The 25,088-nt window shown below is 30.7% G+C and overlaps 2 protein-coding genes and 1 long non-coding RNA gene across 3 annotated transcripts; 1 reads left to right on the forward strand and 2 right to left on the reverse strand.

Moving 5' to 3' along the window:
* Positions 1–2,691: 2,691 nt before the first annotated feature.
* On the reverse strand, positions 2,692–3,272 carry LOC129912337 (uncharacterized). Its single transcript, XM_055990551.1, has 2 exons — positions 3,165–3,272; positions 2,692–3,077 (listed from the first exon to the last, which is right to left on the reverse strand). Exons 1-2 carry the CDS (start codon positions 3,174–3,176, stop codon positions 2,745–2,747), a joined length of 345 nt encoding a protein of 114 aa, XP_055846526.1. The 5' UTR covers positions 3,177–3,272; the 3' UTR covers positions 2,692–2,744.
* A 4,183-nt stretch (positions 3,273–7,455) lies between these two features.
* LOC129909339 (uncharacterized) lies at positions 7,456–12,702 on the forward strand. The gene is made up of 5 exons (XM_055986425.1): positions 7,456–7,575; positions 7,637–8,088; positions 9,039–9,060; positions 12,042–12,152; positions 12,216–12,702. The coding sequence occupies exons 1-5, from the start codon at positions 7,564–7,566 to the stop codon at positions 12,597–12,599; spliced, it is 981 nt and encodes a 326-aa protein (XP_055842400.1). The 5' UTR covers positions 7,456–7,563; the 3' UTR covers positions 12,600–12,702.
* On the reverse strand, positions 11,519–12,019 carry LOC129912340 (uncharacterized). Its single transcript, XR_008771803.1, has 3 exons — positions 11,823–12,019; positions 11,648–11,746; positions 11,519–11,580 (listed from the first exon to the last, which is right to left on the reverse strand). It is a non-coding gene; the product is annotated as an uncharacterized LOC129912340 (long non-coding RNA).
* Positions 12,703–25,088: the final 12,386 nt, after the last annotated feature.

Below are 25,088 nucleotides of genomic sequence, written 5' to 3' on the forward strand. Positions count from 1 at the left end.
GTAGTATAAAAAAATTAAATCTGTTTTTATAATTAATAAAACTCCGTTTTAAAATATCTTAAAAAAAAAAAACAAATATGCCATTTTATTTCTCGTATAAAAAGGTATTTTTAGAAAAAAAATTTTGAAAATTGTAGGAGCCGTTTTTTAAAAAAATAATTTTTTATATATAAAATTTTTTTAACATTTTTCAAAAAAAAAGTTGGTATGCCATTTTGAAGAAATAATTAATTTACACATAAAACCTAAATTTCAAAATTTTTCATTGATCCGTTTTCAAAAAATTGATTTTTCAACAAAAAAATTTTGAAATATTTTTTAAAAAACCAAAAATGCGTTTTTTGAAAATTTTCTAAAATTTTAATATTATCTTTACTTACACACTTTTGTATAAAAATTTTCATTTAAATCGGGTTAATTTTGTACGAGATATTCAGAAACGAAAAAAACCGTTCTATGACAGGTACCGTTAATAACGGTACAAAAAATATTTTTTTATTTAAAAAGTTGGCCCTTATGTGTAGTATTACACACAAAAATTTTAATCAAAATCGTTAGAGCCGTTTTTGAAAAAAATTAACTTTTCTATTTCCGTTATATGGCAGGTACCGTTAGTTTTGATCATAAAAAAAAAATTTCAATTTCCCCTCTAGGGAATCACCAAAAACTGCTAACTACCAAGTTTGAAGAAAATCACTTCACTCGTTTAGGCTGCAGCTCCAGATAGAGACAGACGGACAGACAGACAGACAGACAGACAGACAGACAGACAGACAGAATTGCCGGACCCACTTTTTTGGCATTCTCCATCATCGCAATGTCATGTAAAATTGTTATCTCGAGTTCGATTTTTTTTACGAATCCTAAACTTGCCCTATAGTACCTTTATCGCAAGTAAAAATAATATAAGTATACGCCATTTTGTTGGAATTTTTAACCAACAACTTAAACCAAAATTGTAAAAATATTCGAAAATTTGATTTTTCAAAAAAAAAAATCAAATTTTTACCTACTCATTTTGTTTAATAATGGAGTAACTAAAGCTCAAAAAAACGGCAATCTTAGGCAACCCGGCCGAACAACTCCGATTTTGATTATCTTTTTTTTTCATACGTGCGTCGGTAATTAAAAAAACTTTTACCTTTCTAGGTTAAGATTTGCCGCTGTATGGTTTTATTTTTGAAATTTTATTGATTTTATTTTTATTTTATTTTAACAAACAAATTTTGCTTAAATTTCATAAATTAATGAATGCTAAAAGATTTTCTAAGCAATTAGAGGAAGAACAAAATTGACTTCAAACACAAAAAAAAAAAACATTTGAACACAACGGCAACACCTACAATATTTAAATATACATTTTAAAAAAACAGAAACTTATTCCTATTTGTAAAATTAAAACTAAGGCCCATTTGCTGAAACGAGTCTTAAATATTTATGTGAAACCTAAACCCTTAAGTTCTACATTACGGTTTGCACGAACTTCAAACTGTGTCATAAATTCCTCTAAGTTTAACATAACTTAGGGGGAAGAAATAGTAGAACTTAAGCTGTTATGTTCTACCTAGGCACTTTTATTTTATGAAAAAAGCAAGAATGTCGCTCAAAAATTGATGTCGGTAGTACAAAGGACATGAATTATTATCAATTTAATAAAAATAAACTTACATTCATTAACTTAAACCATCCACAGATGGTACAATTTACACCACAGTTTTTTGTATGAGGCACTATTTTGCTTTCATATTTCATTGACTAATTTTGACACACCAGCACATTTACACACACACACGAATAATTTTTGTTTAACCAATTAACACTTATTTTTGGCTCAAATATACTTTTTTACACTTTTATTCCGCAAGATAAAGACACAAACTTGAAAATTTAACAATGTTGTTGTATATTAATTGCTAAATTGCTCAAAATCTATTTAAATTATTTGACGTTTCTATTGATTTGACTTTTGAATTTGAAGTTCTCAGCGATTTATATCATGAAAGTAAATCATTGCTAGGTTAAACATAAATATTTTTTAGCAACTTAGAATAAACTAAGTAAAACACAAGAGTTATGTTCGACCTAGCTAAGATGAGAATTTATGACTAGTATGAGCAAATGGGCCTAAGTAAATTGAATGAAGTGTTTTTGTAAAACTGGTCCTCAAACTCAGAATTTTGAAAAAATGTAGGTATTGAAAAAATTTTAACATGACGTTTTTAAAACTTTTCGTAATAAAATATGCATTTATTTTTCAAAATTTCCTGTTCATATTAATTATTTGAATTCATAAAAGAAATTATCAATTTGTACCTATCATAATTTATGAAAAAAAAAAATTAAAAAGTAGGTACATATTTCATTTTGAAAGAACATTTTTTAATAGAATTTTTTGAAAAAAAAAAAATAAACTAATTTTTTCAATACTTAAATATAAAGAGTCCTATTTTTGCTTATTTTTTAGAGGATAGTTAACGGAACAACCCAAAGTAAACTTTGGACTTTCTTTCATTGAAAACTTTCTTTTTTTGAAAACGTGTATCTCGATTCTGTCCAGTTTTCTCTAAAACATATTGTAAAGCGACTTTAAAACTTAAAAGAACATTTTCATCCAGAAAGTAACAAAAAACAAAGGTTTTATGTTTATATATGTACACATTTTTATTTTATTTTTTTTTATAAATTTCAGTCAGAAAAAATATTTAACAACAATTGTTCGGTCCAACAACCCGTCTCAGGAATTTTTACCACGCGGAAGCATAAGCTAATGGAGCAGTAGCATATGAATAATGAGCTGGAGCAGCATAAGTCTTGAGCACTGGAGCAGCATGATAGGTTTGCACCAGAGGAGCAGCATAGGTCTTTACCACAGGTGCAACAATGGGTTGCACATAGTGGGCTTGGTCATGCACTACAGTTGAGCTTTGATGCGAAACAGCGGTCGGTATACTCTTGACGATGGCTCCAACTTTGGCATAACTGTGCTCCTGGACAATGGGAGCAGAGTAGACCAGAGGGGAGGATGAATAGAGTCCTGGACGGGCAGCAGCTACAGCGAAGAGAACAGACAACACCACCTGTAAAATTTCAAAACAGAAAAAAATGCAATGTCAATAAAAAGTCTTTTTTATATAACTTTCGGTTGTGGACGGTGTAACACTTACCAACTTGAACATTTTGATTTAGTTTGTGTTTTTGGTTTGTTTAAGGAGGTCTGTGTTGAATGAGGTTTGAATTCAATTGATACCATTTTGCAGCTGCACAAAGTCTTTTATACTAGTTTGAAGTAAAATGACCCAAAAAACAAGTAAAAGAAGTACACCACCACTCAATTTAAAAGAAATATCCATCAATTTTGTTTTGCTGAGTCATAAACTCTGAAATTGTATCAAGAGATTTACCATATACAAAATGGTCTTTTCTGGTTAGCCAGGTGTCTACCAAGTAAAATAATAAAAATAAAAAACAGTTTGTCGACATCACGACGCGTTGTAACAGCATTACTGACCGTGAAAAAAGTACATTCTGGTTCAATCTTTGCGGACATTGCACGTATGATGCAAGAAAGTAACCATAATTTTGCTGCCGAAGACATAAATGAAATTTCGAGTGAGAGGCATGAATGTATGTGAGAGCTAAAGGTTAATGCTTTTTTCAATATCACGTAAATTTTAATGCGTAAGGCTTGGATAAATTTGTGGTTTATCTCGAGTAAAATCAATTTGATTTTTAGATAAATTTGGATTATTTAGGTTTTACTATACAACTAGGTAGGTAAATAGTTGAACATTTTTGTTTGTATAGTGTTTTAAATGACTTTACTTGACATTTTTATACTACCTATGTGTTTTTATATGTATTTAATAAAAATTAAACATAAAATATATGATGCAAGAGAATCATATTTTTATAATGGGAATTAAAATTGGTGAAATTTCTGAAAGTAGTACAGAGTTTGATTTTTTTTACTATTGTTCAGTGTGAAGCGAATAAATGGAAAATGTGGGATTCCCAATAACTACCCATGAAGCCACGCTTTTATAAATAATATGTTTATAACGTTTTTTGAAAAAAATTAAGAAACAATAATAATAATAAATATAAATAACCACTATTATTTGCACCTAACCGACGTTATTATCAATAATTTCAAAATTTATAATAGATAAATAATCATAATTGTTCTTGTTTAAACAAAAGAGCTGAGCAACATACCTTACTTTGAGATGACTTACCAATTGCGCTAAAACTGTTGTGTTTTTTTGTTAGCTTACATTTTTAATGCAAGCTCTATCCAAATGTTGACTTCGGTGTTTTTTTCAATACATAAAATCATAAGTGAGTTTTCTTTAATTGGGGTTATTTAGATGTTTTAATAAATTTTTACATGGAAAAACTCATTAACTCATTATACCCTAAGTCTTGAGTAAAATTTTATCACTAAAATAAACACATGTATGTATTCAAGTTTTCGATGAAAAAGTTTAATATATCTGCCGAATAGGCACCTAAATGTGTATTGCTTAAGCACATGTTTTAAAACCTATACATTTTTATTAAAGTTCACTCCTTTTAACGAACAAAAACTTTTTTTCTTAAATGTATTATTAAACCCCCTTTCCACAATAGAATAAGGGAAAGTAATTAAAAGCATAATGAATCTATTAAGTTGGTTCCCAGAAAAAAAGACCAGTGAATAAAATAACCACAAGGTATAGTTTTTTTATACAAAAAAAAAAATAACAATTTATTAAACGTAAAATACACGATTCGGTTGCATTTACTCGTATGTACCTACTTGCTTTTTTAATGAAATTTGTTCCAAATTTCTTGTTTTTATTTGAAAAATGTATACAAAGTAATTTATATTTAATTTAAAAAATAAATATATTTAAAAAATGTAAAAAAATATATTAAAAACGGGTTTTTTTTAAATTATAAGAACATTTTTTAAAATGATTATGATCTCTAACTATTCCATTTGATGTCTTGTAGCTTATTGTATGTATATAAAAAGTATTGCTTCGAAAATTGAAATCATTGCAAAAAAAAGTAAAAAGAAATGGACTGGAAAATGCAGAGGCGCTAACAAAAGTTTTTCTTCTTGCATTTAAAGTTTGATGCTTTAAGGTCAAAATTGAAAACATAAATACAATTTTTTTTTTGAAATTTAAAAACGGAGCAAATAATGTTTTTGAAACTACTAAATGCAAATTCAGTTCCGAAAGGGCACAAAAATTAAATAATATGGAAAAATTACACAATAAAAAACGTCGGATTTCTAAAGTAAAACATTTTTATTTCCGTTATTTATGAAATATTTTCAACAATGTTATGGCATTTTGAACACACCAACTTTCAAGGTAACTTGCCGAAATATCGTAGTGCATTTTTTTACACTACGGTTCATTGAATGAGGGTCATGTAAAATTTTTGAATTTTTAGTTGGTCAATATTAGCTGTAAATCTGATGCAGCTGAGTTAAAATTTTTCATTGCACTTGTTAACAAGGTTATTCAAGGTTCCAATGCTAAAGAAAAAAATGAGAAAACTTAAGATTTGTAGTCACGGCACATGAAAAACCGTCACAGGGTGACCATTTTTTTGATTGAATTTTTTATTTTTCTATCTACCGTTTTCGTTTCGACGTTAACTTTTGGGACACCCTGTCTTCTTCTTCTTCCTTTTTCTCGGCGCTGTTATGATCTCGATGTCGAGGGGATCATAACTATCCCACGTAACTGCTTCACACTAGTGATCCGCCTGTGGGGTTCGCCGGGTTGACCTCAGAAATCGGCGGCAAGCCTCCCGGTTTTGTATTGTTCCATTTCTAAGGCCAACTGAATGCTGGTGGTTTTGCATTTGCTTGTACCAGGAGTTTTTAGGCCTACCTTTCTTTCTATTTCGCAGGAATATTCTAACAGGAATATTCTAACCCGTCCCTGCACAGGGTAACTTTTGGGACACCCTGTATATTGTAAATTATAGGTTTAAGAATTAATACAGCATTGAAAACTAAACATGAAGCTTCACTTCTTTATTTTTACAGATCTTCATTCTTACGGTCATTACAACGGACCAATCATGGTCTAAGTGTATCAGCTTTCCTGCTTCCTGTCACATTAACCTAACCTACTAACGGTCATAAATCACGGTTAACGTTCTCTAATAAAAAAAATTAAAATTATTTTTAATAATAACAGTTATAACACTCTAATGACTTTTTGGAAAAGAAACAAACATTGATCAAATATGCAAATTTTAATTGGCAATTTTATTTAAGATTGAATTTCCCACAATTAAAAATCGTCAATCATAATGTCATTAAAATTCGAAGCTGAATTATATTCACTAGATCTAACATTGATCTGGTTTCTTTTTCAATGAAAAAATAATATGACTTATTTCGAACTGCTATAATAATGCACATATTATATACTAATTGGAAATTCCTTAAATATATTTTTGTGGTTTTTCCTATTGACATAACCTAAAAAGTCTTAAAGAACAAGAATTTTATTTATTTTGTTAATTTTTTTTAAAGAATAATTGTTAATTATTCAATAGGAACATGGTTGTATCTTTCTTTTCTTTTGATAAAATGATTTTAAAAATTAAAACAAAAGAGCTGACTTGCGAACCTGATTTTGTAAGAAACTGTGGAAGTGAAAAGAAATGAACGGGTATTTTATTCGTATTTCTTTAAAATATTGTATACATACTTAAAGTTAACAAAAATTAAATTCTCTAGTCATTTTTGTAAGAATCTAATTGACAACTAGTCAAAAACTAATATTTGAACTTAATTTTAAATTCTTTATCAAAACCTATACAACTTACTTAAAAGGCAAGATGAAAATTCATGTAAAACTAGCCCATGTATCAGTATTTATAAATTTGTCTTGTTTACATTTTGCTTGAGGTCAACGATACTTAAATTATGTTTAATTTTTTATAAGAAAATTACTAAATTTAAAAATAAATACCGCCTTGCCCACACATTAATCGCTTGAAAAGATCAAATTACTTTGCAATTAAAATTGCGAACAACCCACAAAAAACGCCTTTTTACAAACAAAAACAAAAGTCATTTATAGCTTTAGTCATTATAGAAATCTCTTTGAAATTGAATGAAAAAAAAAAAAAAATGATTAAGTTAATTCAATTTTAAAAAGATTAATAATAATAACAAAAGAAAAAAATCGCATTCAACCTAAGCAGAGATATATTTATGCCGAAAAACCATGAACTTGATGAAGCTGCGTGCCACAATTTCTGACAAAAAAAATAAAAACAAAGCAAAACCGAATACAAAAAAAATGCAAACAAGCCTCCCAAAAAAACAATGGCTCTTAATTCAGGGTCATTACCAACGACATCCGAAGAAGCTTTACAATTTTCAGATGAAATTGAAATTCAATGACTTGTAGAGTTATAGAGGAATTGAAATTCATAGAAATTAACTATATAAGATCTTAACAATTTTAGAAGAGGCATCAAATAAAGTTTTAGCATCTTTCAGTCAACACAGACCTCCAAGACAAAAAACCAAATCAAATCAAAATGTTCAAGTTGGTAAGTAGCTTCTAAAATCCCAAATTTTACAGTGGACATAAATACAATTTTTTCCAAACAGGTGGTGTTGTCTGTTCTTTTAACCGTAGCTGCTGCTCGTCCAGGATACCTCGAATCATCTCCTGTTGTGTACTCATCTCCAATTGTCCATGGTCATTCGTACTCATCTCCAATCGTCCATGATCACAGCTATGGATCTTATGTCAAGGCTTTGCCCAGCACAATCTCTCATCACAGCTCAAGCGTCATCCACGATTCAACTCATTACGTTGAACCAATTGTTGCCCCAGTCGTTAAGACCTACGCATCTCCAATTGTTAAGTCTTATGCTTCTCCCATTGTGAAGTCAGTGTACAGTCCAATTTCATCATATGGTTCTCCAATTCATCACAGTTATTCAGCTCCAGCTCACTATGAATACCTCGAATCGGCACCTCATTATTCACTCCATGGATCAACTCCATCTCATTATTCTTATGGACATTCTTCACCATTCTCGTATGCTTCTTCATGGTAAGGAAGTTGAATGGTATAGTTGGAATGTAATTAGGTAAATCGTTTGTACAAATTTTAATAGAAAAAATAAATAACTCGAAAATTAAACTGCGCATTTTTTTAAAAAAGTTTATGAACACCTGAATACAGTGGCACAATCAATTAGCCTCTATTCACTTAGCAATACATCAAATCGAAGATTAAGGTGAAATACAGAGTTTTTTTGAATTTTAATTTAAAATAACTGACAATATGTTTTTGTTTACTTAAAAATACCACGCTTCACTCAACTGCAATAAAATAATAATAATCTATTAATCTTCAAAGTAAAATAAATGAAAGTCATATTGATTCTATTGTGAAATATTTGGTCGTAAATTTTACTGAAGCATAACGATGTGGAACGAAATATCCTCACGTTTTTGTTTGTTTTGTATTATTTATGTTTTTCTTATTTGACATGTTGTTATAATTAAAATACATTGTAGTTTGTTTCTAAATTTTAGAGCTTGTCTAAAATTTGTTCACTACAAATATATTACACAGTTGTGAATAGAAAATTGCTGCTCAACATTTTTTTTTTTTTTTTCAAAATATCTGTAAGATCTGAAAATAAATTGTTGACAACATTTTTTGAAAAATAAACAGTTCATAATTTTTTTCAGAACTGCAATTCTTCAAATTAAATTCAATACACATGAAAATATGTACATTAAAATAGACCAAGATGTGTTTAATTTTTTGTTTGTTTATTATCAAGCCTTGAAAAAGAAAATATTGACTTTCAATCAGTTCTTTTTTAAGCGATTAATTCTGTTGAACTAGCGAAAATTTGAAGTATTGTTTTTCAATTTCTTAAATGTGCACCTAACCTTTTTGAACTGGAAAATGGCATTTGATTTTTTAGATTTCTTTGACAAGTTATAGAATATCTAAACAATTATTAAAATAGGAAATTAGCCTATTAGCACTAGTTCCGAAGTTGTACAAGTATGTATTTTAGTGCAATCCTAAAATTTCCCCCTCTCTAAAAAAATACTATTTTTTCAGAGACGTCAGAGTGCCTCGATTTTTGATTTTCTTGGAATCAGCATTAAAAAGTTCCTTAAACTGGTGTATTGTGTTTATGCGTCTTTAATACCATTTTCTATTTTTTCGAAGTTTGTAAATCTCCATTGACTTTGAAAATCGCGACTTAAGGCGATGAGATTTTTCTTGTCTTTTGAGGTAAGTTATTGAATGACATAATGAAGATATTGAGCAAAAACATATCAAGGTTGAAACCTTATTTATCGGGGCTTCATATTTTTTATAAGAAATGAAAAAAAAAATAAATAAAAAAAAGTTATTTTTAAAACTTTAAAAACACATTTTCGAATATTCTTAACCTTCATATACTATTAGGACCTCTTCCATAATAAAAGTTTTTTAAGATTTATTATTGATTGATGGATGTGTTTAAAAAAAAATGATATGCCTATCAAAAGAAAATATTAATTCAAACATAAAAAAAACGAAAAAAAATCATGGTCATGTTTTCAAAATGTTCAATGTTTGAAAAAAAAAATTTTAGGCATTCTCCATCGTATTAATGAATGTGCCCTGGATGTCCATTGTTGTTCCATTTTTAAACGAGTCCCAAACTTACCCTTTATGTAGTACCTTTATCAAAAGTAAAAAGTCAAACAAGCAACTATGTCTGTCTCTCAAGCTACTTTTAAAACTCGGTAGTTTTGGGACATTTACTAGATGAAAATTGAAACGACCAAAATTAACGGAACCTGCCAATACGACCAATATGGAAAAGCTTGTTCTTCTCTAAAAACGCCTCAAACAGTTTTATCAAAATTTTATCTGAGAGCGTTGGTAATAAAAGTTAATCTTTTGTAATATTTAATACAAAATAAAAAGTTCAAGTTCATTAGGTACACTGTTTAACACTCAAATAATACTTGCGCGTAGGATTTGTAGGCTTGTCGAACTCAACCCTCAAAATATCGACCTTCAGCCATTGCAAACATCCTAGAATCGTTATTTTAAAATCATATGTTTTAAATATAATTTTTTACAAATTCAACGAGCCAATGAAAAACATTTATTCCTTTGTTCCCAAATATTTGAATTTCTAAATGGCGGAAATTCCAAAATACCGTAGAGGACCATATAGATGCTTGCTATCCAGTTTATCTCATTAAAAAAACCTGGTGAGTCTTAAAGGCGCTCATCATAAAGTTGATTTCCTAGAAGTTTCACGAAAAACGAATTAGACTATGTATCCAAATTATTCAGAGACAAAGACGTTATAGAAGATTGTATGTGTCTTTTCCTAAAATTTTGAAGGCGTTGATACCTTTTGATTTTTTTTTTTTTTTTTTTTTTTTTCAAAAATTGATAAGATTTTTGTCCCTAAATCCAGATTTTGTAGGTATATCGTAGGTATATATAAAAAAAAAACTAAATATGAGGTTCGACTACCTACCTACGTTCTACCTACAAACCGCACAAAAGATAAAAGTATTTTCCAAAAATTCGGTTTCTGTCGCACAATGCGTGAACAATATTATCTCTCATAGAACCGTTATGTTGAATTTGTACTTTCCTTAAAATGGCTGAACCGATGTCAACGACCGTAATATTAAAATGTTCACAAAAACATTTTTGGATAATTTAAAGATATTCACACAAATATTTAACTAACATTTTTTATCGCCGTTTGTCTTCACTTCTTACTCTTCGTACTCTTAATTGTGACACATAAAAAAATGTACTGTTGGAAACGAAAATGTGTTTTAATGCTGGAGCTTTGCACAGCTGGTCTGAAATTCTTGATCTAATTTTAGCTCTGCTTAATTTTGTAAAAAATTTTATGCTAAATTTTAGGTCGATCATCGTACTAGCCCTCAGATTAGAAATTTTACTAAATTGATGTCAAAAAGCCAAGAAACGGCGCAAAAAATGCAAAAGTGATAAAAAATACTGTGGGTGCAAAAAACTTTTTTTCGCATCTGATCTGGCTATAAGTTCATTCGTTCAAAAAAAAGTGGTTTAGTAATTTTTCACTTCCGTCATAGCACAACCAATAAATTTAAAATTTTCTGTTAAAAAGAGATGATTTTTGTAAGCTTTGTGAATTCCTCGCTTGAGGCAGTGAGTTTCAAATAAATAAGACTGAATTTAAACCCTAACGCTCTAAAGCTAATAAGAAAATGTTTATGTCAATCAGGTCAATGTGATTTATAAGTTAAAACAAAACTGCAGTATTTCATTCAAATGAAAGAATTGCATCAAACCATTTAACATGCATGCAGATCTATATGCACAAACATACCGTCCATTATCCTCAATTAAATAAAGATATTTTTTTCCATAATCTCGTTAAAGTCCCAAATTCAAGCAAATTCAATTGAAATGTTGAAGGAAATCCAATAAAGCGATTATAAACAGAGAACACCTGGGATTCAACACTATATCAAAATTGAATAAACGCCCTGCATCTCCGCACGTTCGTATCTCAAAAAAGCAAGACAATTGAGAAAATCTCAACGAAAAAAACAAAATAAAACTTTTTCACGGTCACCACAAAGAAAACCGCACGAAATCCCCTTCCACACCTGATATAAGGCCAATAAAATAATGTTACCATATTGCCGTAACCCGCTCCGTTTGTTGCCGGTAGCTGAAATATACACAGAGAAAAAAAAAAGTAAAAAACAAGTATTAAGTCATTATAAAGTTGGTATTATTACAATTACCCATAATAGAGTTCAGGTTGTCGAGTAGGTATAAATGTATTTTTTATGAGTATTGTGACGCAAGAAATTGGACCACATGTGTTTTGTGCCAGTGCCTCTGTGCACTTGGACAATATTATTATCAATTGTGAATCAGCCCCTCCGTTAGTAACAAAACCATTTCCTTGAGTTTGAAAGCAAAAGTAAATTTTTTGACACTGAAAGATTTGAGTATAAAAGCTAAGCACCTCCGTGGTAAAAAGCATTAGCAACTCATTTGTTCTTCTGTCAACACAGACCTCCTTAAACAAACCAAAACAAAACCAAAAAATCTTCAAAATGTTCAAGTTGGTAAGTTTTTGGTCAATTTCATCTAAATTAATTTTGTTATTTATTTCCTTTTTTCATCAACAGGTGGTGTTGTTTGCTTTTCTCGCTGTAGCTGCTGCCCGTCCAGGACTTTACCATGAAGCTAGCCCAGTTGTTTATTCAGCTCCAATTGTGCAAGAGCACTCATTGGCCAAGGTTGGCGCCATCGTCAAGAGTGTACCAACAGCTGTGTCTCACCAAAGCTCCACTGTTGTCCATAACTCAGCTCATGTTGTTCAACCAATTGTTGCTCCAGTTGTGAAGACTTATGCTGCTGCTCCTGTCATTCACAGTGCTCCATTGGTACAGACATACTCTGCTTTGGCTGCTCCAGCTCACTTAAGCTATGCTGCTGCATCTCCATATGCTCTGCATTCAGCTCCAATTTCTTTGCATTCGGCTCCAGTAGCTTATGGTCATGGATGGTAATTTTTGACGATGAAAACGGGTAGTTGGACAGTTAAATTTATTTATTTTTGTTAAACGAATGAGAGTTATTTAGAAAAAAAAAAAATATATTGCATTGAAAGAAACGAAAAAAATATAATTTTGTTTTTTAATTTTGGGATGGATTATGCTGGCTGGAAAAATTAATTTGCATCAAGAAAATCAACAAGTGCATTTTTATTTTAAAAAAATAGTTATAATTTAACATTTTTTTATAAAAAAATTCTTTGAGTTTTCTGCCATCCATTATGGAAACATTTATGTTGCAGATCGAATGAAAATAAGGACTTGAAGATAATATATTTCAAACTATAAGATTGAGTAAATTACTGAATCCGCAAATACATTTTTTTATGAAAAAAATATATTTTGTTGTTGATTAAATAAAAAATACAGCAGGAGTAACAAAGCTTGATCGAATAAGAAGCAAGAAAATCCGAGGAAGTCTTCAAGTCAAAAATACCGTCTTGGATAAAATACAGCATGACCGTTTAAGCTGGTACTGTCATGTACAAAGAAGAAACCCTGAGAACCCAGTTCAAAAGGCGATCGCATACGACGTTCCAACGCAATCGCGCAGAAGAGGCAGGCCTAAGAACTCATGGAGAAGACAAATGCAACGACAACTGCATTCAGTTGGCCTTAGACATGGAACAATTCAAAATCGAGAAGCCTGCCGACGTTTCCTGAGGTCAACCCGGCGAACCCCACATGCGGAGCCGTAGTGTGAAGCAGTAGAGTGGGAGAGTTGTGACCCCATCCGAGATCATGACTATCGTCGATAATGGAGAAGAAGAAGATTAAATAAAAAATACTATAGCCTTAAAATAAAAATAACTTTGATTTGATATTCCTAAATATACACAAATATGAATTGGAATTTTTTCCTCTGAAGGGCAAATTTAGAATTCGTAAAGACGGGAAACCGACGAAGTTACGAATACCAGAGTTACGGGCTACAGAGTTACGATCGTCAAAGTTACGCGAAACCGAAGTTACGAAAAACTAGAGTTACGAATTCTAAAGTTATGTTAAGCTATAACATGTGATTTTTGGGTTGGCAACAATTGCGAGGAACGATATAGAATTATGGAAATACAAACAAGAGATTAACATTTTTCTCATTGGTCAGAACTAAATGAGTAAAGCGAAAATGGGTGTTATTTAATCTTGTAAAATTTTGATTGGATAGGTCATCCATATTGCAATTGTCAGGTATTAATTGATAATAAATACTGAAATTCGTTGTCTTTTTAAACTCAACTATTAAATTTTAATATACATCAACTATAGTTGACAATAGCAATTGGGGTGACAATCTTCTAACGAACCAAAAAAAAAAACATAAAATTCTGATAGTTGGGCAGGTACATAAATATGACACAAAAGACCTGCCTATATGGCAAATATATAGGTATATTAGAATTCTTTTTATTAGGTGGGGTTTTTGTTTTATTTTTAACTTATCCTGTTTCAAATAAATAAACAAGGAATAGGGTTGTTTTTTGCATAAAAAGATTAAAATCTATTAAAATAACCAATGAGAATCGATATTCTCTTATTTATGTTTCCATAATTCCATACCGTTCCTCGCAATTGTTGCCAACCCAAAAATCACATGTCATAGCTTAACATAACTTTAGAATTCGTAACTCTAGTTTTTCGTAACTTCGGTTTCGCGTTATTTTGACGGCCGTAACTCTGTCGCTTGTAACTCTGTTATTCGAGCCTCCGTTGCCATTTCCGTAAAGACATATAGAACTTGAGATAACAATCAGACATGACATTAAGATGATAGACAATGCAAAAAAAGTGTGCCCCGCAATTTTGTCTGTCTCTCTCAATCTATTATAATTACCGTGACTATCCGTTCATTATAATAATAAACTGTTCATTATTTGAAGGACATGTTCATTATAAATTATTTTGGATAAACATAAAAATGTTCATTATTTCAAAAGTTGTTAATTTTTTGTTCAGCATTTATAATTTTGCTGAAGCAAAAACTAATTTTTGGAGCTAAATATAACTATGCGGATGTGAGTTCTAGTTTTCTGAATGTGCAAAAATCGTAATGTAATTTACATTATGAAAAAGAGAAACGATTTTAATTCTTGTGACCCTGAAGCTTTTGACAAATATTCGACCATTCAAAATGGTTTTTTTTTTTTTTTTGTGAAATTTGCACTATGGGAAAAAAGTCAAAGGACAACAGTAGCTAGTTGGACGGGAAGTTTCAAACAAAAATTTCAACATTTAAAAAAAAAGTGGAATTTGACTTGGATTTTCGGCAAAATTTGTTTTGGTGTTACTTTTTGAAATAAAAAAAATAATACTTAGAAACTCTTTTAACTTTTTGTTTTAGTTTATTATTTGAAAATTAAAAATAATGGTCACCGTGATTAATTATTAGAATTGTAGATAGATTCAGCAGAGGGGCAAAATAAAACTTAAATTTTAGAGCCAAAATTAATCTGCCATATAGCCAATATAGAAAAGCTTGTTTTTTCGAAAAACAGTTCTAACGATTTCGATTTAAAAAAAAATTGTTGTTGTTTTATTCATTTCGCTTAAAACGGTCTCGACTGTAGTTACCCTATTAGTAAAATGAAACATGAAAAGTTGAAAAAAATGCTTCAAAATTATACACTTAGCCCTAATCCACTAAAAGTTCACCCAAATATTTGTTGCATAAATTAAATTTTTACTGGACAAAGATTTAAGTAAACATGTGGGCCATAATTTTTAACAAAAAAGCAAAATACCAAAAATATAACTTAGCACTTTCATCATCTTAGTACTACAATTTTAAAAAGATTCGTTAATCGCTTTACTCACTGAAAAGTGTTGAGGTGTCAAAAGCAAACTAATGAGTCTTTCTGTTTCTATCAACTATTTTTTTAGTATAAGTGGGTAAAAAATGGGACCTATCACTCTACCTTGGGGTACAGAATTTATTTAAAGTCTGAATATCGTTCTCCTGACTGATCGTGATCAGGAAGATTCGGTGCTCTACCAGCTATTCCGTTTGCAGGGTTCGTTATCTTGTCGTCGTCGTATAAACTCCTGGCCTGGCAGAAAATGTCTATTTTTTTGAAAATCTCAACCAGCTATATTATTGGTACACTGAGGGAAAAAATAAATTGAAGTTGAAACGTCTTTGTTTCAAAGATGAGCTACTTTGATTTATGTGACATAAAAATTAACCCTTTTATCACGTTGATTTTAAAATGTTCATCTTCAACTCAAAATCATTCCGAATAATAAATTAAATCAATGTGGTATAATATTGGTTTCACGTTAATTTATGGTGGCTTTTACCTCAGTGTATATATTTCAGAACCATTGTTTTACATCAAACTTAGGCTCAATTTATTCAAACTCAAATTCCATTAAATTTAATATCGCCATTCAATAATAGGTGATTTTAAAATTTTTACGCAATTTGACAGTTTTCTCATTTTTAATGGCGATTTAAAATACAATAGACCAAAAACAAAAATATTATTTTTTTATTTGTTGAATTTCTATAGGCTCTATCTCAGTAAAAAATTATCGTATAATGATACAACAAAGTTACCACTTCATTGCTGTATGCCCAATTCTACAAGAAATCCGAAGATTGCATTTCCAAGAAAGTTTTCTGTCCGTAAATAGTCTTTACGAAATATTAAATAATGGCGCCCGTGGTTGGCTCACCTTGTATAAATATTGCAATCATGCTATGACTTATCGTAATAGTTTTTTGTTAAATTAGTTCTTACAACAAGTCTCTATTCAATTTAAGGGCTGCAAATTATTGCTTTTAATCAAATCTTTATGTTTCAAATCATTAAAATTGATATTCTTTTTATATTTTTTTTATGTTTTAAATCATTAAAATTACTAGTTTTTATGTTGCAAATCATTAAAATTGCTCAAACGTTTCTCACTCTTCCATAATTTAAAAAAAAAAATTTTTTAAATTAAAAAAAAAAAAAAACTTAAAAAATTTTAAAAAATATTAAAAATTTAAAATAATTGAAAATTTAAAAAAATTAAAATTTTAAAATTAAATATTTAATACTTAAAATTTAAAATTATATACAAATTTATTCCTCATATCTATGTTAATATAAGCTTTTGTCTAATATTTTGTATAATATTTATTTATGTAATTTATTATTTCAAATTTATTGTAAATCTTTTTGATACATCTTCTCTTAATATAATTTTATTTATTTTACTGAAATGTCATTTCCGGCAGACGGCAGCATTGTCATGTCCGTATTTCCAATAGAAAAAAATTGTAATTTATCTAATGAATAAAGGAAGAATCTAATCTAATCTAATCTACAACAAAGTGCATGTGAAAGCTACATTATTCTAATTATACAAATTTACTAAATATTTTTTTTTAATGGCGTAAACATAATTTTTCTTTGGTTTATCAAAAATTAGAACGATATTTATTAATAAAATGCTCAAATAAACTCCAGATTATTTGATTTTGTCCATGTACTAGTTATTAGCACTATGTCATTTAGAACTGTAAAATGTGGTGTTTTTTTCCTCTCAAAAGTTCGATTCCTCAAAACAGAAAAACTATTATTAAATAAATCTTTGAATTTGCAAAATTATTTTAGGTATATAAAGCTTCAATAACACCGACACACAAAAAAAAATTGTCATGTACCAGGAACCAGACCTATCTTTCTATATGTTTTTGGGCACGTTGAATCCGAATTTCAAGTCCGTTTTGTCCGGTCATCCTCCAGTTTTGAGTAAAATGCAAAAAACTCAAAAAAGGAAGTTTTTTGCCTTTTTTTTGGGTCTTTTTTAGAATTTTCTCAAAACTGAAGGGTGACCGGGCAAAACGGGCTTGAAATTCGGATTCAGCGGGTCCAAAAACATATAGAAAGATAGGCCTGGTTCCTGGTACATACAAACTTTTTTTTTGTGTGCTGGCACTGTCGCGACATGTCGCTGTCATTCCCGACACACAAAAAAAAAATTTCATGTACCAGGCAGGAACCAGACCTATCTTTCTATATGCTTTTGGACCCGCTGAATCCGAATTTCAAGTCCGTTTTGCCCGTTTCGTTTTGATCTAAAATGTATGAAAAAATAGAATAAATAGGATTATTTTCCAATAATAATATCAAATAATAAATATTTACAGAGAAAAATAACTTTAATTTTTTTTATTAGGTACGTAATTTTGAGAAGTTTTTGCAACGAAAATCACATCTTCCAAAAAAGTTAAATGTCCAAAATATTGGTCTTTCGTACTTAACTCTTAAAGGATGAAAAAATGATTTGTGAAAATGTTTGTGGCAATGCGATTTTCTTAAAAAAAAAAAAATAGTGTGTGAGTACATTTTGTTATACTTTTAACTCACATAAATTCACTTTAATCAAAAAATTTTTCGTACTCCCGATGCACGCTTGGTTAGTTAATATATACATAGGTAAATTTTATTTTAACATTTGTCAAAAAGTAAATTTCACTCTGACACAAACGCTAATTAAGAATTATAACTTCAAAATATGAATGCCTAAAAGAAGTTGGTTAACAGAATGTCTTGAATTTAAAAAAAATGTTAAATTGCGAAAAGACCTATATTTGCTAAATGACTTATGCCTTGACTTTTACATTCTTTTTATCTTTTTTGGTATTATTTCTAAGCTTAAATTAGCATCAGAATTCAAATTTTAAGGGATTCCTAAGGTAACATGAATGAAGACCAAAAAACAAAAGTAAGAAATAATGTTATTCATTTGACTTTGAAATTTCTATTTCTATTGATTTGGTAAAAAAAAAGTTTAAGTTTAAATGTTCTAATAATAGAATCACCTCCAATTTAACCAAACCACAAATAAATTTCAATTACATGCCCTGCACTATCAATCATATTTAATTGACAATAAAAATTTAGATCCGGAAAAAAGAAACAAACAAAAATCTAAAAGAACCACCGTCACGTTAAATGAACAATAGAAATTCAATCAAAACGTCAGCCAAAAAAAAAAAAAAAATAAATCAAATCTCCACCTTTTAATCGGATTAAAAGTATGAACTCCGGCTTAAAGACAGACCGGTAGGAATTTTTGTATTACCAAGCTATAGATACATTATCTACAACTTGGTGTCGGTAAATAGTTTTAACTGGTTTTCGGGGGAGATCAAGTTCGATTGCTAATTAGAACTGTATCTATTCAAATTAAACTGTGAACCAAAAGCAAACTACTTGAGTACTTCAACCTCACAACTCAATGACTAAGCTTTACCAAGGAATCAATTTTATTTTTCATTTTGTTTTTTTTTTTTGTTTTTAATTGAAAAGAAATAACCGGCACTAAAAAACTAGCGAGTAAAATTTTGTTTTTCATCGTCATCGACATCAACTTCAACATCAGACTTTTTTTGTATGTAAACAAACAACACGCAAGTTGTATACAAAATGAAGGTCGTGGTCGTAGCTCAGTGCGTCTATACGAGCAACTTTTAGTAACTGCTTATTGTATTTTCCATGACATTCTAAACCACAAAGTTATACACAAAATTTCTGCAAGATACATTCAAGTGGGGAGAAAAAAAAAGAAAAACAAAACACAGGTGGGTATTGCACGTCCACCCTGTGGGTTGATCCAATTTTGTAATTCTTACAATTTTCTGAGAGGTATAAAACGAACGAAGGCTCTCGGAACTGAATCATACGCTCCAAGTTCCCTGTTCAAGTAACACAGACTCACTAGAACAACAACAAAAAAAAAACTTATATCAAAATGTTCAAGTTTGTAAGTATCACAAAGTTCAAGAAAAAATTTAAAAAACTATCTCAACTTGTACTTTGAAAAGATAAAATTAATTCTTCTTTTTATTTTGTTTGTGTTTTTTTAAAGGTGGTGTTTTTTGCTCTTCTTGCCATTGCTGCCGCCGGACATCTTAGCTTGGGTTCTCCATTAGTCTATTCCGCTGAATTGCCATCAAGTGGTTACGAGTACACTCACACAATCCAGGCTCCAGACTATACCAACCATGTTTCTGTCAGTGCTCCATTGAATGGTCTTGCCAGGGCACATCTATCACCTTTGGTACAGACCCTTTACAATGCTCCACTTGCTTATCATCAAGCTTGGTAAAAAAATTGGAACTGACAACAACGACGACGTTACCGGACGGCTAGAGATTGGACTGAGAATTGTTTATTCAGGGATACTTAGCGTTGTGATAAATATGAATTGAATAAAAAAAAAATAATGAAAACAAAAAAAAATAAAAAGTATGTCTTTTTGGTGTTCTTGAAATAGAATCTTGAGTTCAATAAAAAGGTTTCATGTGGTATATTGTTGGCACCTTTTTAAGGGAATGATGATTGTACAAAAGATTCTATTTTTGAAATTTTAACATTTTGGCCTTAGGGTTGAAACTTTTTAACAGATTACCATATATAACTTTTAATTGTATGAACTTCAGAACTTGTTTCCAAATGGAAGAAAAAATCAAAGAAACTTCTGGTTTTCACTCAATAATAGAGCCTAAGAAGACCTTGTTTTTGATATTTAATTCGATGGATTTGGAGGATATTTTTTAAAATGCATTTTTTTTTCGGCAAGGGACCTTGGATTTTTTCGAAAATCTTATTTACTGTCTAAATGTTTAGGCCTTTTCGATATGAACTAATAACTTCAATGAAAAACTTGTTTCCAGACTTTGGTCCGAAGATATCTGCTCCCAAAATCCAAATGTAAGATTAAATAACAACTTAAAAAATAACAATTTTGATTACAAATAACTCAGTAGCCAGACCTCAAAGGAACTTCCGGTTTTCACTAAATAATAGAGCTAAATAAAGGACCTACATATTTCCTTTTTTTTGGCACGGAATTAACCTACATTTTTTTTTCGAAAATCGAAAAAAGGTTTGTAACTGGCTCTAAAGTACTTTCTTTTAATGTCTCATTTGATGGAATTGGATGAAATTTTATTACCTAGGATTTTTTTTCGAAAATCGACAAAAAAAATAATAGATTTGTAATCCGCTCAAAGAGTACTTTCTTTTAGTGTCTCATTTGATGGAATTGGAGGAAATTTTATAAAATTCACTTTTTTTTCGACAAGGGGTTAACCTAGGATTTTTTTCGAAAATCGAAAGAGTACTTTCTTTTAGTGTCTCATTTGATGGAATTGGAGGAAATTTGATAAATTTGAAATTTTTCGGCAAGATGTTAACCTAGGATTTTTGTCGAAAATCGAAAAAAAAAAATAGATTTGTAATCGGCTCAAAGAGTACTTTCTTTTAGTGTCTCATTTGATGGAATTGGAGGAAATTTTATAAAATTCACTTTTTTTCGACAAGGGGTAAACCTAGGATTTTTTTCGAAAATCGAAAAAAAAAATAGATTTGTAATCGGCTCAAAGAGTACTTTCTTTTAGTGTCTCATTTGATGGAATTGGAGGAAATTTTATAAAATTCACTTTTTTTTCGACAAGGGGTTAACCTAGGATTTTTTTCGAAAATCGAAAAAAAAATAGATTTGTAATCGGCTCAAAGAGTACTTTCTTTTAGTGTCTCATTTGATGGAATTGGAGGAAATTTGATAAATTTGAAATTTTTCGGCAAGATGTTAACCTAGGATTTTTGTCGAAAATCGAAAAAAAAATAGATTTGTAATCGGCTCAAAGAGTACTTTCTTTTAGTGTCTCATTTGATGGAATTGGAGGAAATTTTATAAAATTCACTTTTTTTCGACAAGGGGTAAACCTAGGATTTTTTTCGAAAATCGAAAAAAAAAATAGATTTGTAATCGGCTCAAAGAGTACTTTCTTTTAGTGTCTCATTTGATGGAATTGGAGGAAATTTTATAAAATTCACTTTTTTTTCGACAAGGGGTTAACCTAGGATTTTTCTCGAAAATCGAAAAAAAATAGATTTGTAATCGGCTCAAAGAGTACTTTCTTTTAGTGTCTCATTTGATTTAATTGGAGGAAATTTTATAAAATTCACTTTTTTTTCGACAAGGGGTTAACCTAGGATTTTTTTCGAAAATCGAAAAAAAAATAGATTTGTAATCGGCTCAAAGAGTACCTACTTTCTTTTAGTGTCTCATTTGATGGAATTGGAGGAAATTTTATAAAATTCACTTTTTTTTCGACAAGGGGTTAACCTAGGATTTTTTTCGAAAATCGAAAAAAAAATAGATTTGTAATCGGCTCAAAGAGTACTTTCTTTTAATGTCTCATATGATGGAATTGGAGGAAATTTTATAAAATTCACTTTTTTTCGGCAAGGGGTTTACCTAGGATTTTTTTAGAAAATCGACAAAAAAATAATAGATTTGTAATCGGCTCAAAGAGTACTTTCTTTAAATGTCTAATTTGTTGGAATTGGAGGAAATTTTATAAAATTCACTTTTTTTCGGCAAGGGGTTAAACCTAGGATTTTTTTCGAAAATTGAAAAAAAAATAGATTTGTAATCGGCTCAAAGAGTACTTTCTTTTAATGTCTCATATGATGGAATTGGAGGAAATTTTATAAAATTCACTTTTTTTCGGCAAGGGGTTTACCTAGGATTTTTTTAGAAAATCGACAAAAAAATAATAGATTTGTAATCGGCTCAAAGAGTACTTTCTTTAAATGTCTAATTTGTTGGAATTGGAGGAAATTTTATAAAATGCACTTTTTTTCGGCAAGGGGTTAAACCTAGGATTTTTTTCGAAAATCGACAAAAAAAAATAATAGATTTGTAATCGGCTCAAAGAGTACTTTCTTTTTTTTTTTTTTTTTTTTTTTCACTTCAGATTCTTTGATGTAGTCAGCTTAGAGCAAGCTGTATACTACTATCAGAGGGTTCATCATTAGTGCATGTGTTAGTAGTTAGTAGGACAAAAACAATTAAATACTATCCACATGCACAATATACAATTAATATTAGCTAAAAATAATATACTAACATATTTACAATTTAAAAATCTAATTAAAACATTAACTGACAATCACGTCTGTGGAGCACTGGTTCGAAATAAATTTTTTAATTTCATCTTGCTCATATTAAAGTCAATATCGTTTAAATTATAAAGTTTGCTCATTCGGTTAAGAGGCTCGTTTATACCATAGTTTGTTCTATGAAAGTCAATATGTAAGAGTTCAAATCTTCGTAGGTGGTGAGATCCTCCCGGATAGTTAAAGCCAAGGCAACCTAATAAGTCAGGAGCGTCAAGTTGGCCATTAATTAATTGATGAAAGAATATAATATCGTTATTGACACGCCTTTGTTGCAAAGTTTGCATGTTTAAAAGTTGAATCCGCTGATCGTAATGTGGTAAGTTGTAAGGATCTGTCCAAGGTAGACCCTTCAGAGCAAAGCGTATGAAATTATGTTGGATTGATTCTATACGATTCTTATGAACCTCATAAAAAGGACTCCATACTTGGGAAGCGTACTCGAGGTGGGGTCGAACGTAGCAGTTGTATAAAGAAAGTGTGACAAATGGATCGTCAAACTCCTTTGCCCAGCGTTTTACAAATCCAAGCATTGAGCTCGCTTTGTTTACTATGAAATTAATGTGTTCGGTGAATTCTAAATTTGAACTGAATTGGACACCCAAGTCCTTAAAACTAAATACTCGACAGAGCTTGTGTTGCGATATACAATAATCGAAGGCATTCGGGACTCGTTTTCGAGAGAAAGTAATTGTTTGACATTTGACTGGGTTGAGAGAGAGACCGTTTTTCCCACACCAAACACTAAAACTGTCAATGTCAGCTTGTAGAAGAATCCGGTCATGGTTGTTTTTTATTGTCTTAAAAATCTTCATATCATCGGCGAATATAAGAATTTCACTTGAATTAATGCATGAAGTTACATCATTTATAGCAAGTATAAAAAGAAATGGACCCAGATGGCTTCCCTGGGGTACACCTGAGCGAGCAATAAAGGGGTCAGAAAGACAGTTCCTGAATTTAACTTGATAGGATCTATTCTCAAGGTATGATTCTATCCAGGCTATAAAAAAAGGCGGAAAACCAAAAGCTTTTAGCTTGAAAGAAATAATTTTATGATTTAATTGATCAAACGCTTTAGAAAAATCAGTGTATATGCAATCAACTTCACTTCCTTTTTCTAAAGCATTTGAACATGTCTCATTTGATGGAATTGGAGGAAATTTTATAAAATGCACTTTTTTTCGGCAAGGGGTTAAACCTAGGATTTTTTTCGAAAATCGACAAAAAAAAATAATAGATTTGTAATCGGCTCAAAGAGTACTTTCTTTTAATGTCTCATATGATGAAATTGGAGGAAATGTTATAAAATTCACTTTTTTTCGGCAAGGGGTTTACCTAGGATTTTTTTCGAAAATCGACAAAAAAATAATAGATTTGTAATCGGCTCAAAGAGTACTTTCTTTTAATGTCTCATTTGATGGAATTGGAGGAAATTTTATAAAATTCACTTTTTTTCGGCAAGGGGTTAACCTAGGATTTTTTTTCGAAAATCGACAAAAAAAATAGATTTGTAATCGGCTCAAAGAGTACTTTCTTTTAATGTCTCATTTGATGGAATTGGAGGAAATTTTATAAAATGCACTTTTTTTCGGCAAGGGGTTAAACCTAGGATTTTTTTCGAAAATCGACAAAAAAAAATAATAGATTTGTAATCGGCTCAACGAGTACTTTCTTTTAATGTCTCATATGATGAAATTGGAGGAAATGTTATAAAATTCACCTCGGCGGGGCTGTACACCTTGTCGCGGTGCGGAGGCTTAGTAGAGGTCAATGACTCTTGGGACTAAAACATTCCCTATGAGGAGATTCGAAGCTAAGATGCAGCCATCCCCTCCCCTCCTCTACCCCTCCCCCCTTCTTTCCTATTTCCCTACTCAACTTACCTTCCCTTACCCTCCACAAACAAAAATTCCCAAGTCAAGGTAGTTGGAATACGTGCCGAGGACTGAATGGTGCAGGGAACAAAACATGTGCATCGCGAACGTACTGTCCCTATGCGATACCGGGCGACCTCGCATAGTAACTAGCCTTACGTCTACATGGGAGCTCTGTAGATAGTTGACCTTATATTTCTCGCCATACTCGTGGGATTCAAATGGAAACAAACAAACAAAAAAACACAAACCAAAATAAAAACAAAAACAAAAATCATTTACTGGTTGACAACGCAATAACGGAGTCAGATGAAGAAGCTCTACTCCGCTCACCAGGGACTGATATGGACGTGGATTTCGTCGAACAACCGCCATATACAGGAGCCGTGCCCGTTCCCAATGCAAAGGGCAATCTAGATGCTCAGGCACCACAAGGTCCAAGCTCTATGATTGAGGGTAACGAACACGTCAACAAGCCCCAGCAGAAAGATTATTTCACTGGGGCTCAGAAGCGACGTATAGCTGCGCAGATAAGAGACGGCATTGAGCCCGAAGAAGCCAGGCGCAGAGAAAAGGCTAGATATGCTAAAATACTAGCAGACAAGCAG

The sequence above is a fragment of the Episyrphus balteatus genome, chromosome 2 (genome assembly GCF_945859705.1).
Source record: "Episyrphus balteatus chromosome 2, idEpiBalt1.1, whole genome shotgun sequence".
Lineage (NCBI taxonomy): Eukaryota > Metazoa > Arthropoda > Insecta > Diptera > Syrphidae > Episyrphus > Episyrphus balteatus.

Bases quoted from the DNA above. Each gene is read 5' to 3' on its own strand.
- LOC129909339 (XM_055986425.1), top strand. The intron at 8,089-9,038 runs GTAAGGAAGTTG...TTAGCCTATTAG, and splicing joins TTCTCGTATGCTTCTTCATG to CACTAGTTCCGAAGTTGTAC. The intron at 9,061-12,041 runs GTATGTATTTTA...TGAGTATAAAAG, and splicing joins CTAGTTCCGAAGTTGTACAA to CTAAGCACCTCCGTGGTAAA.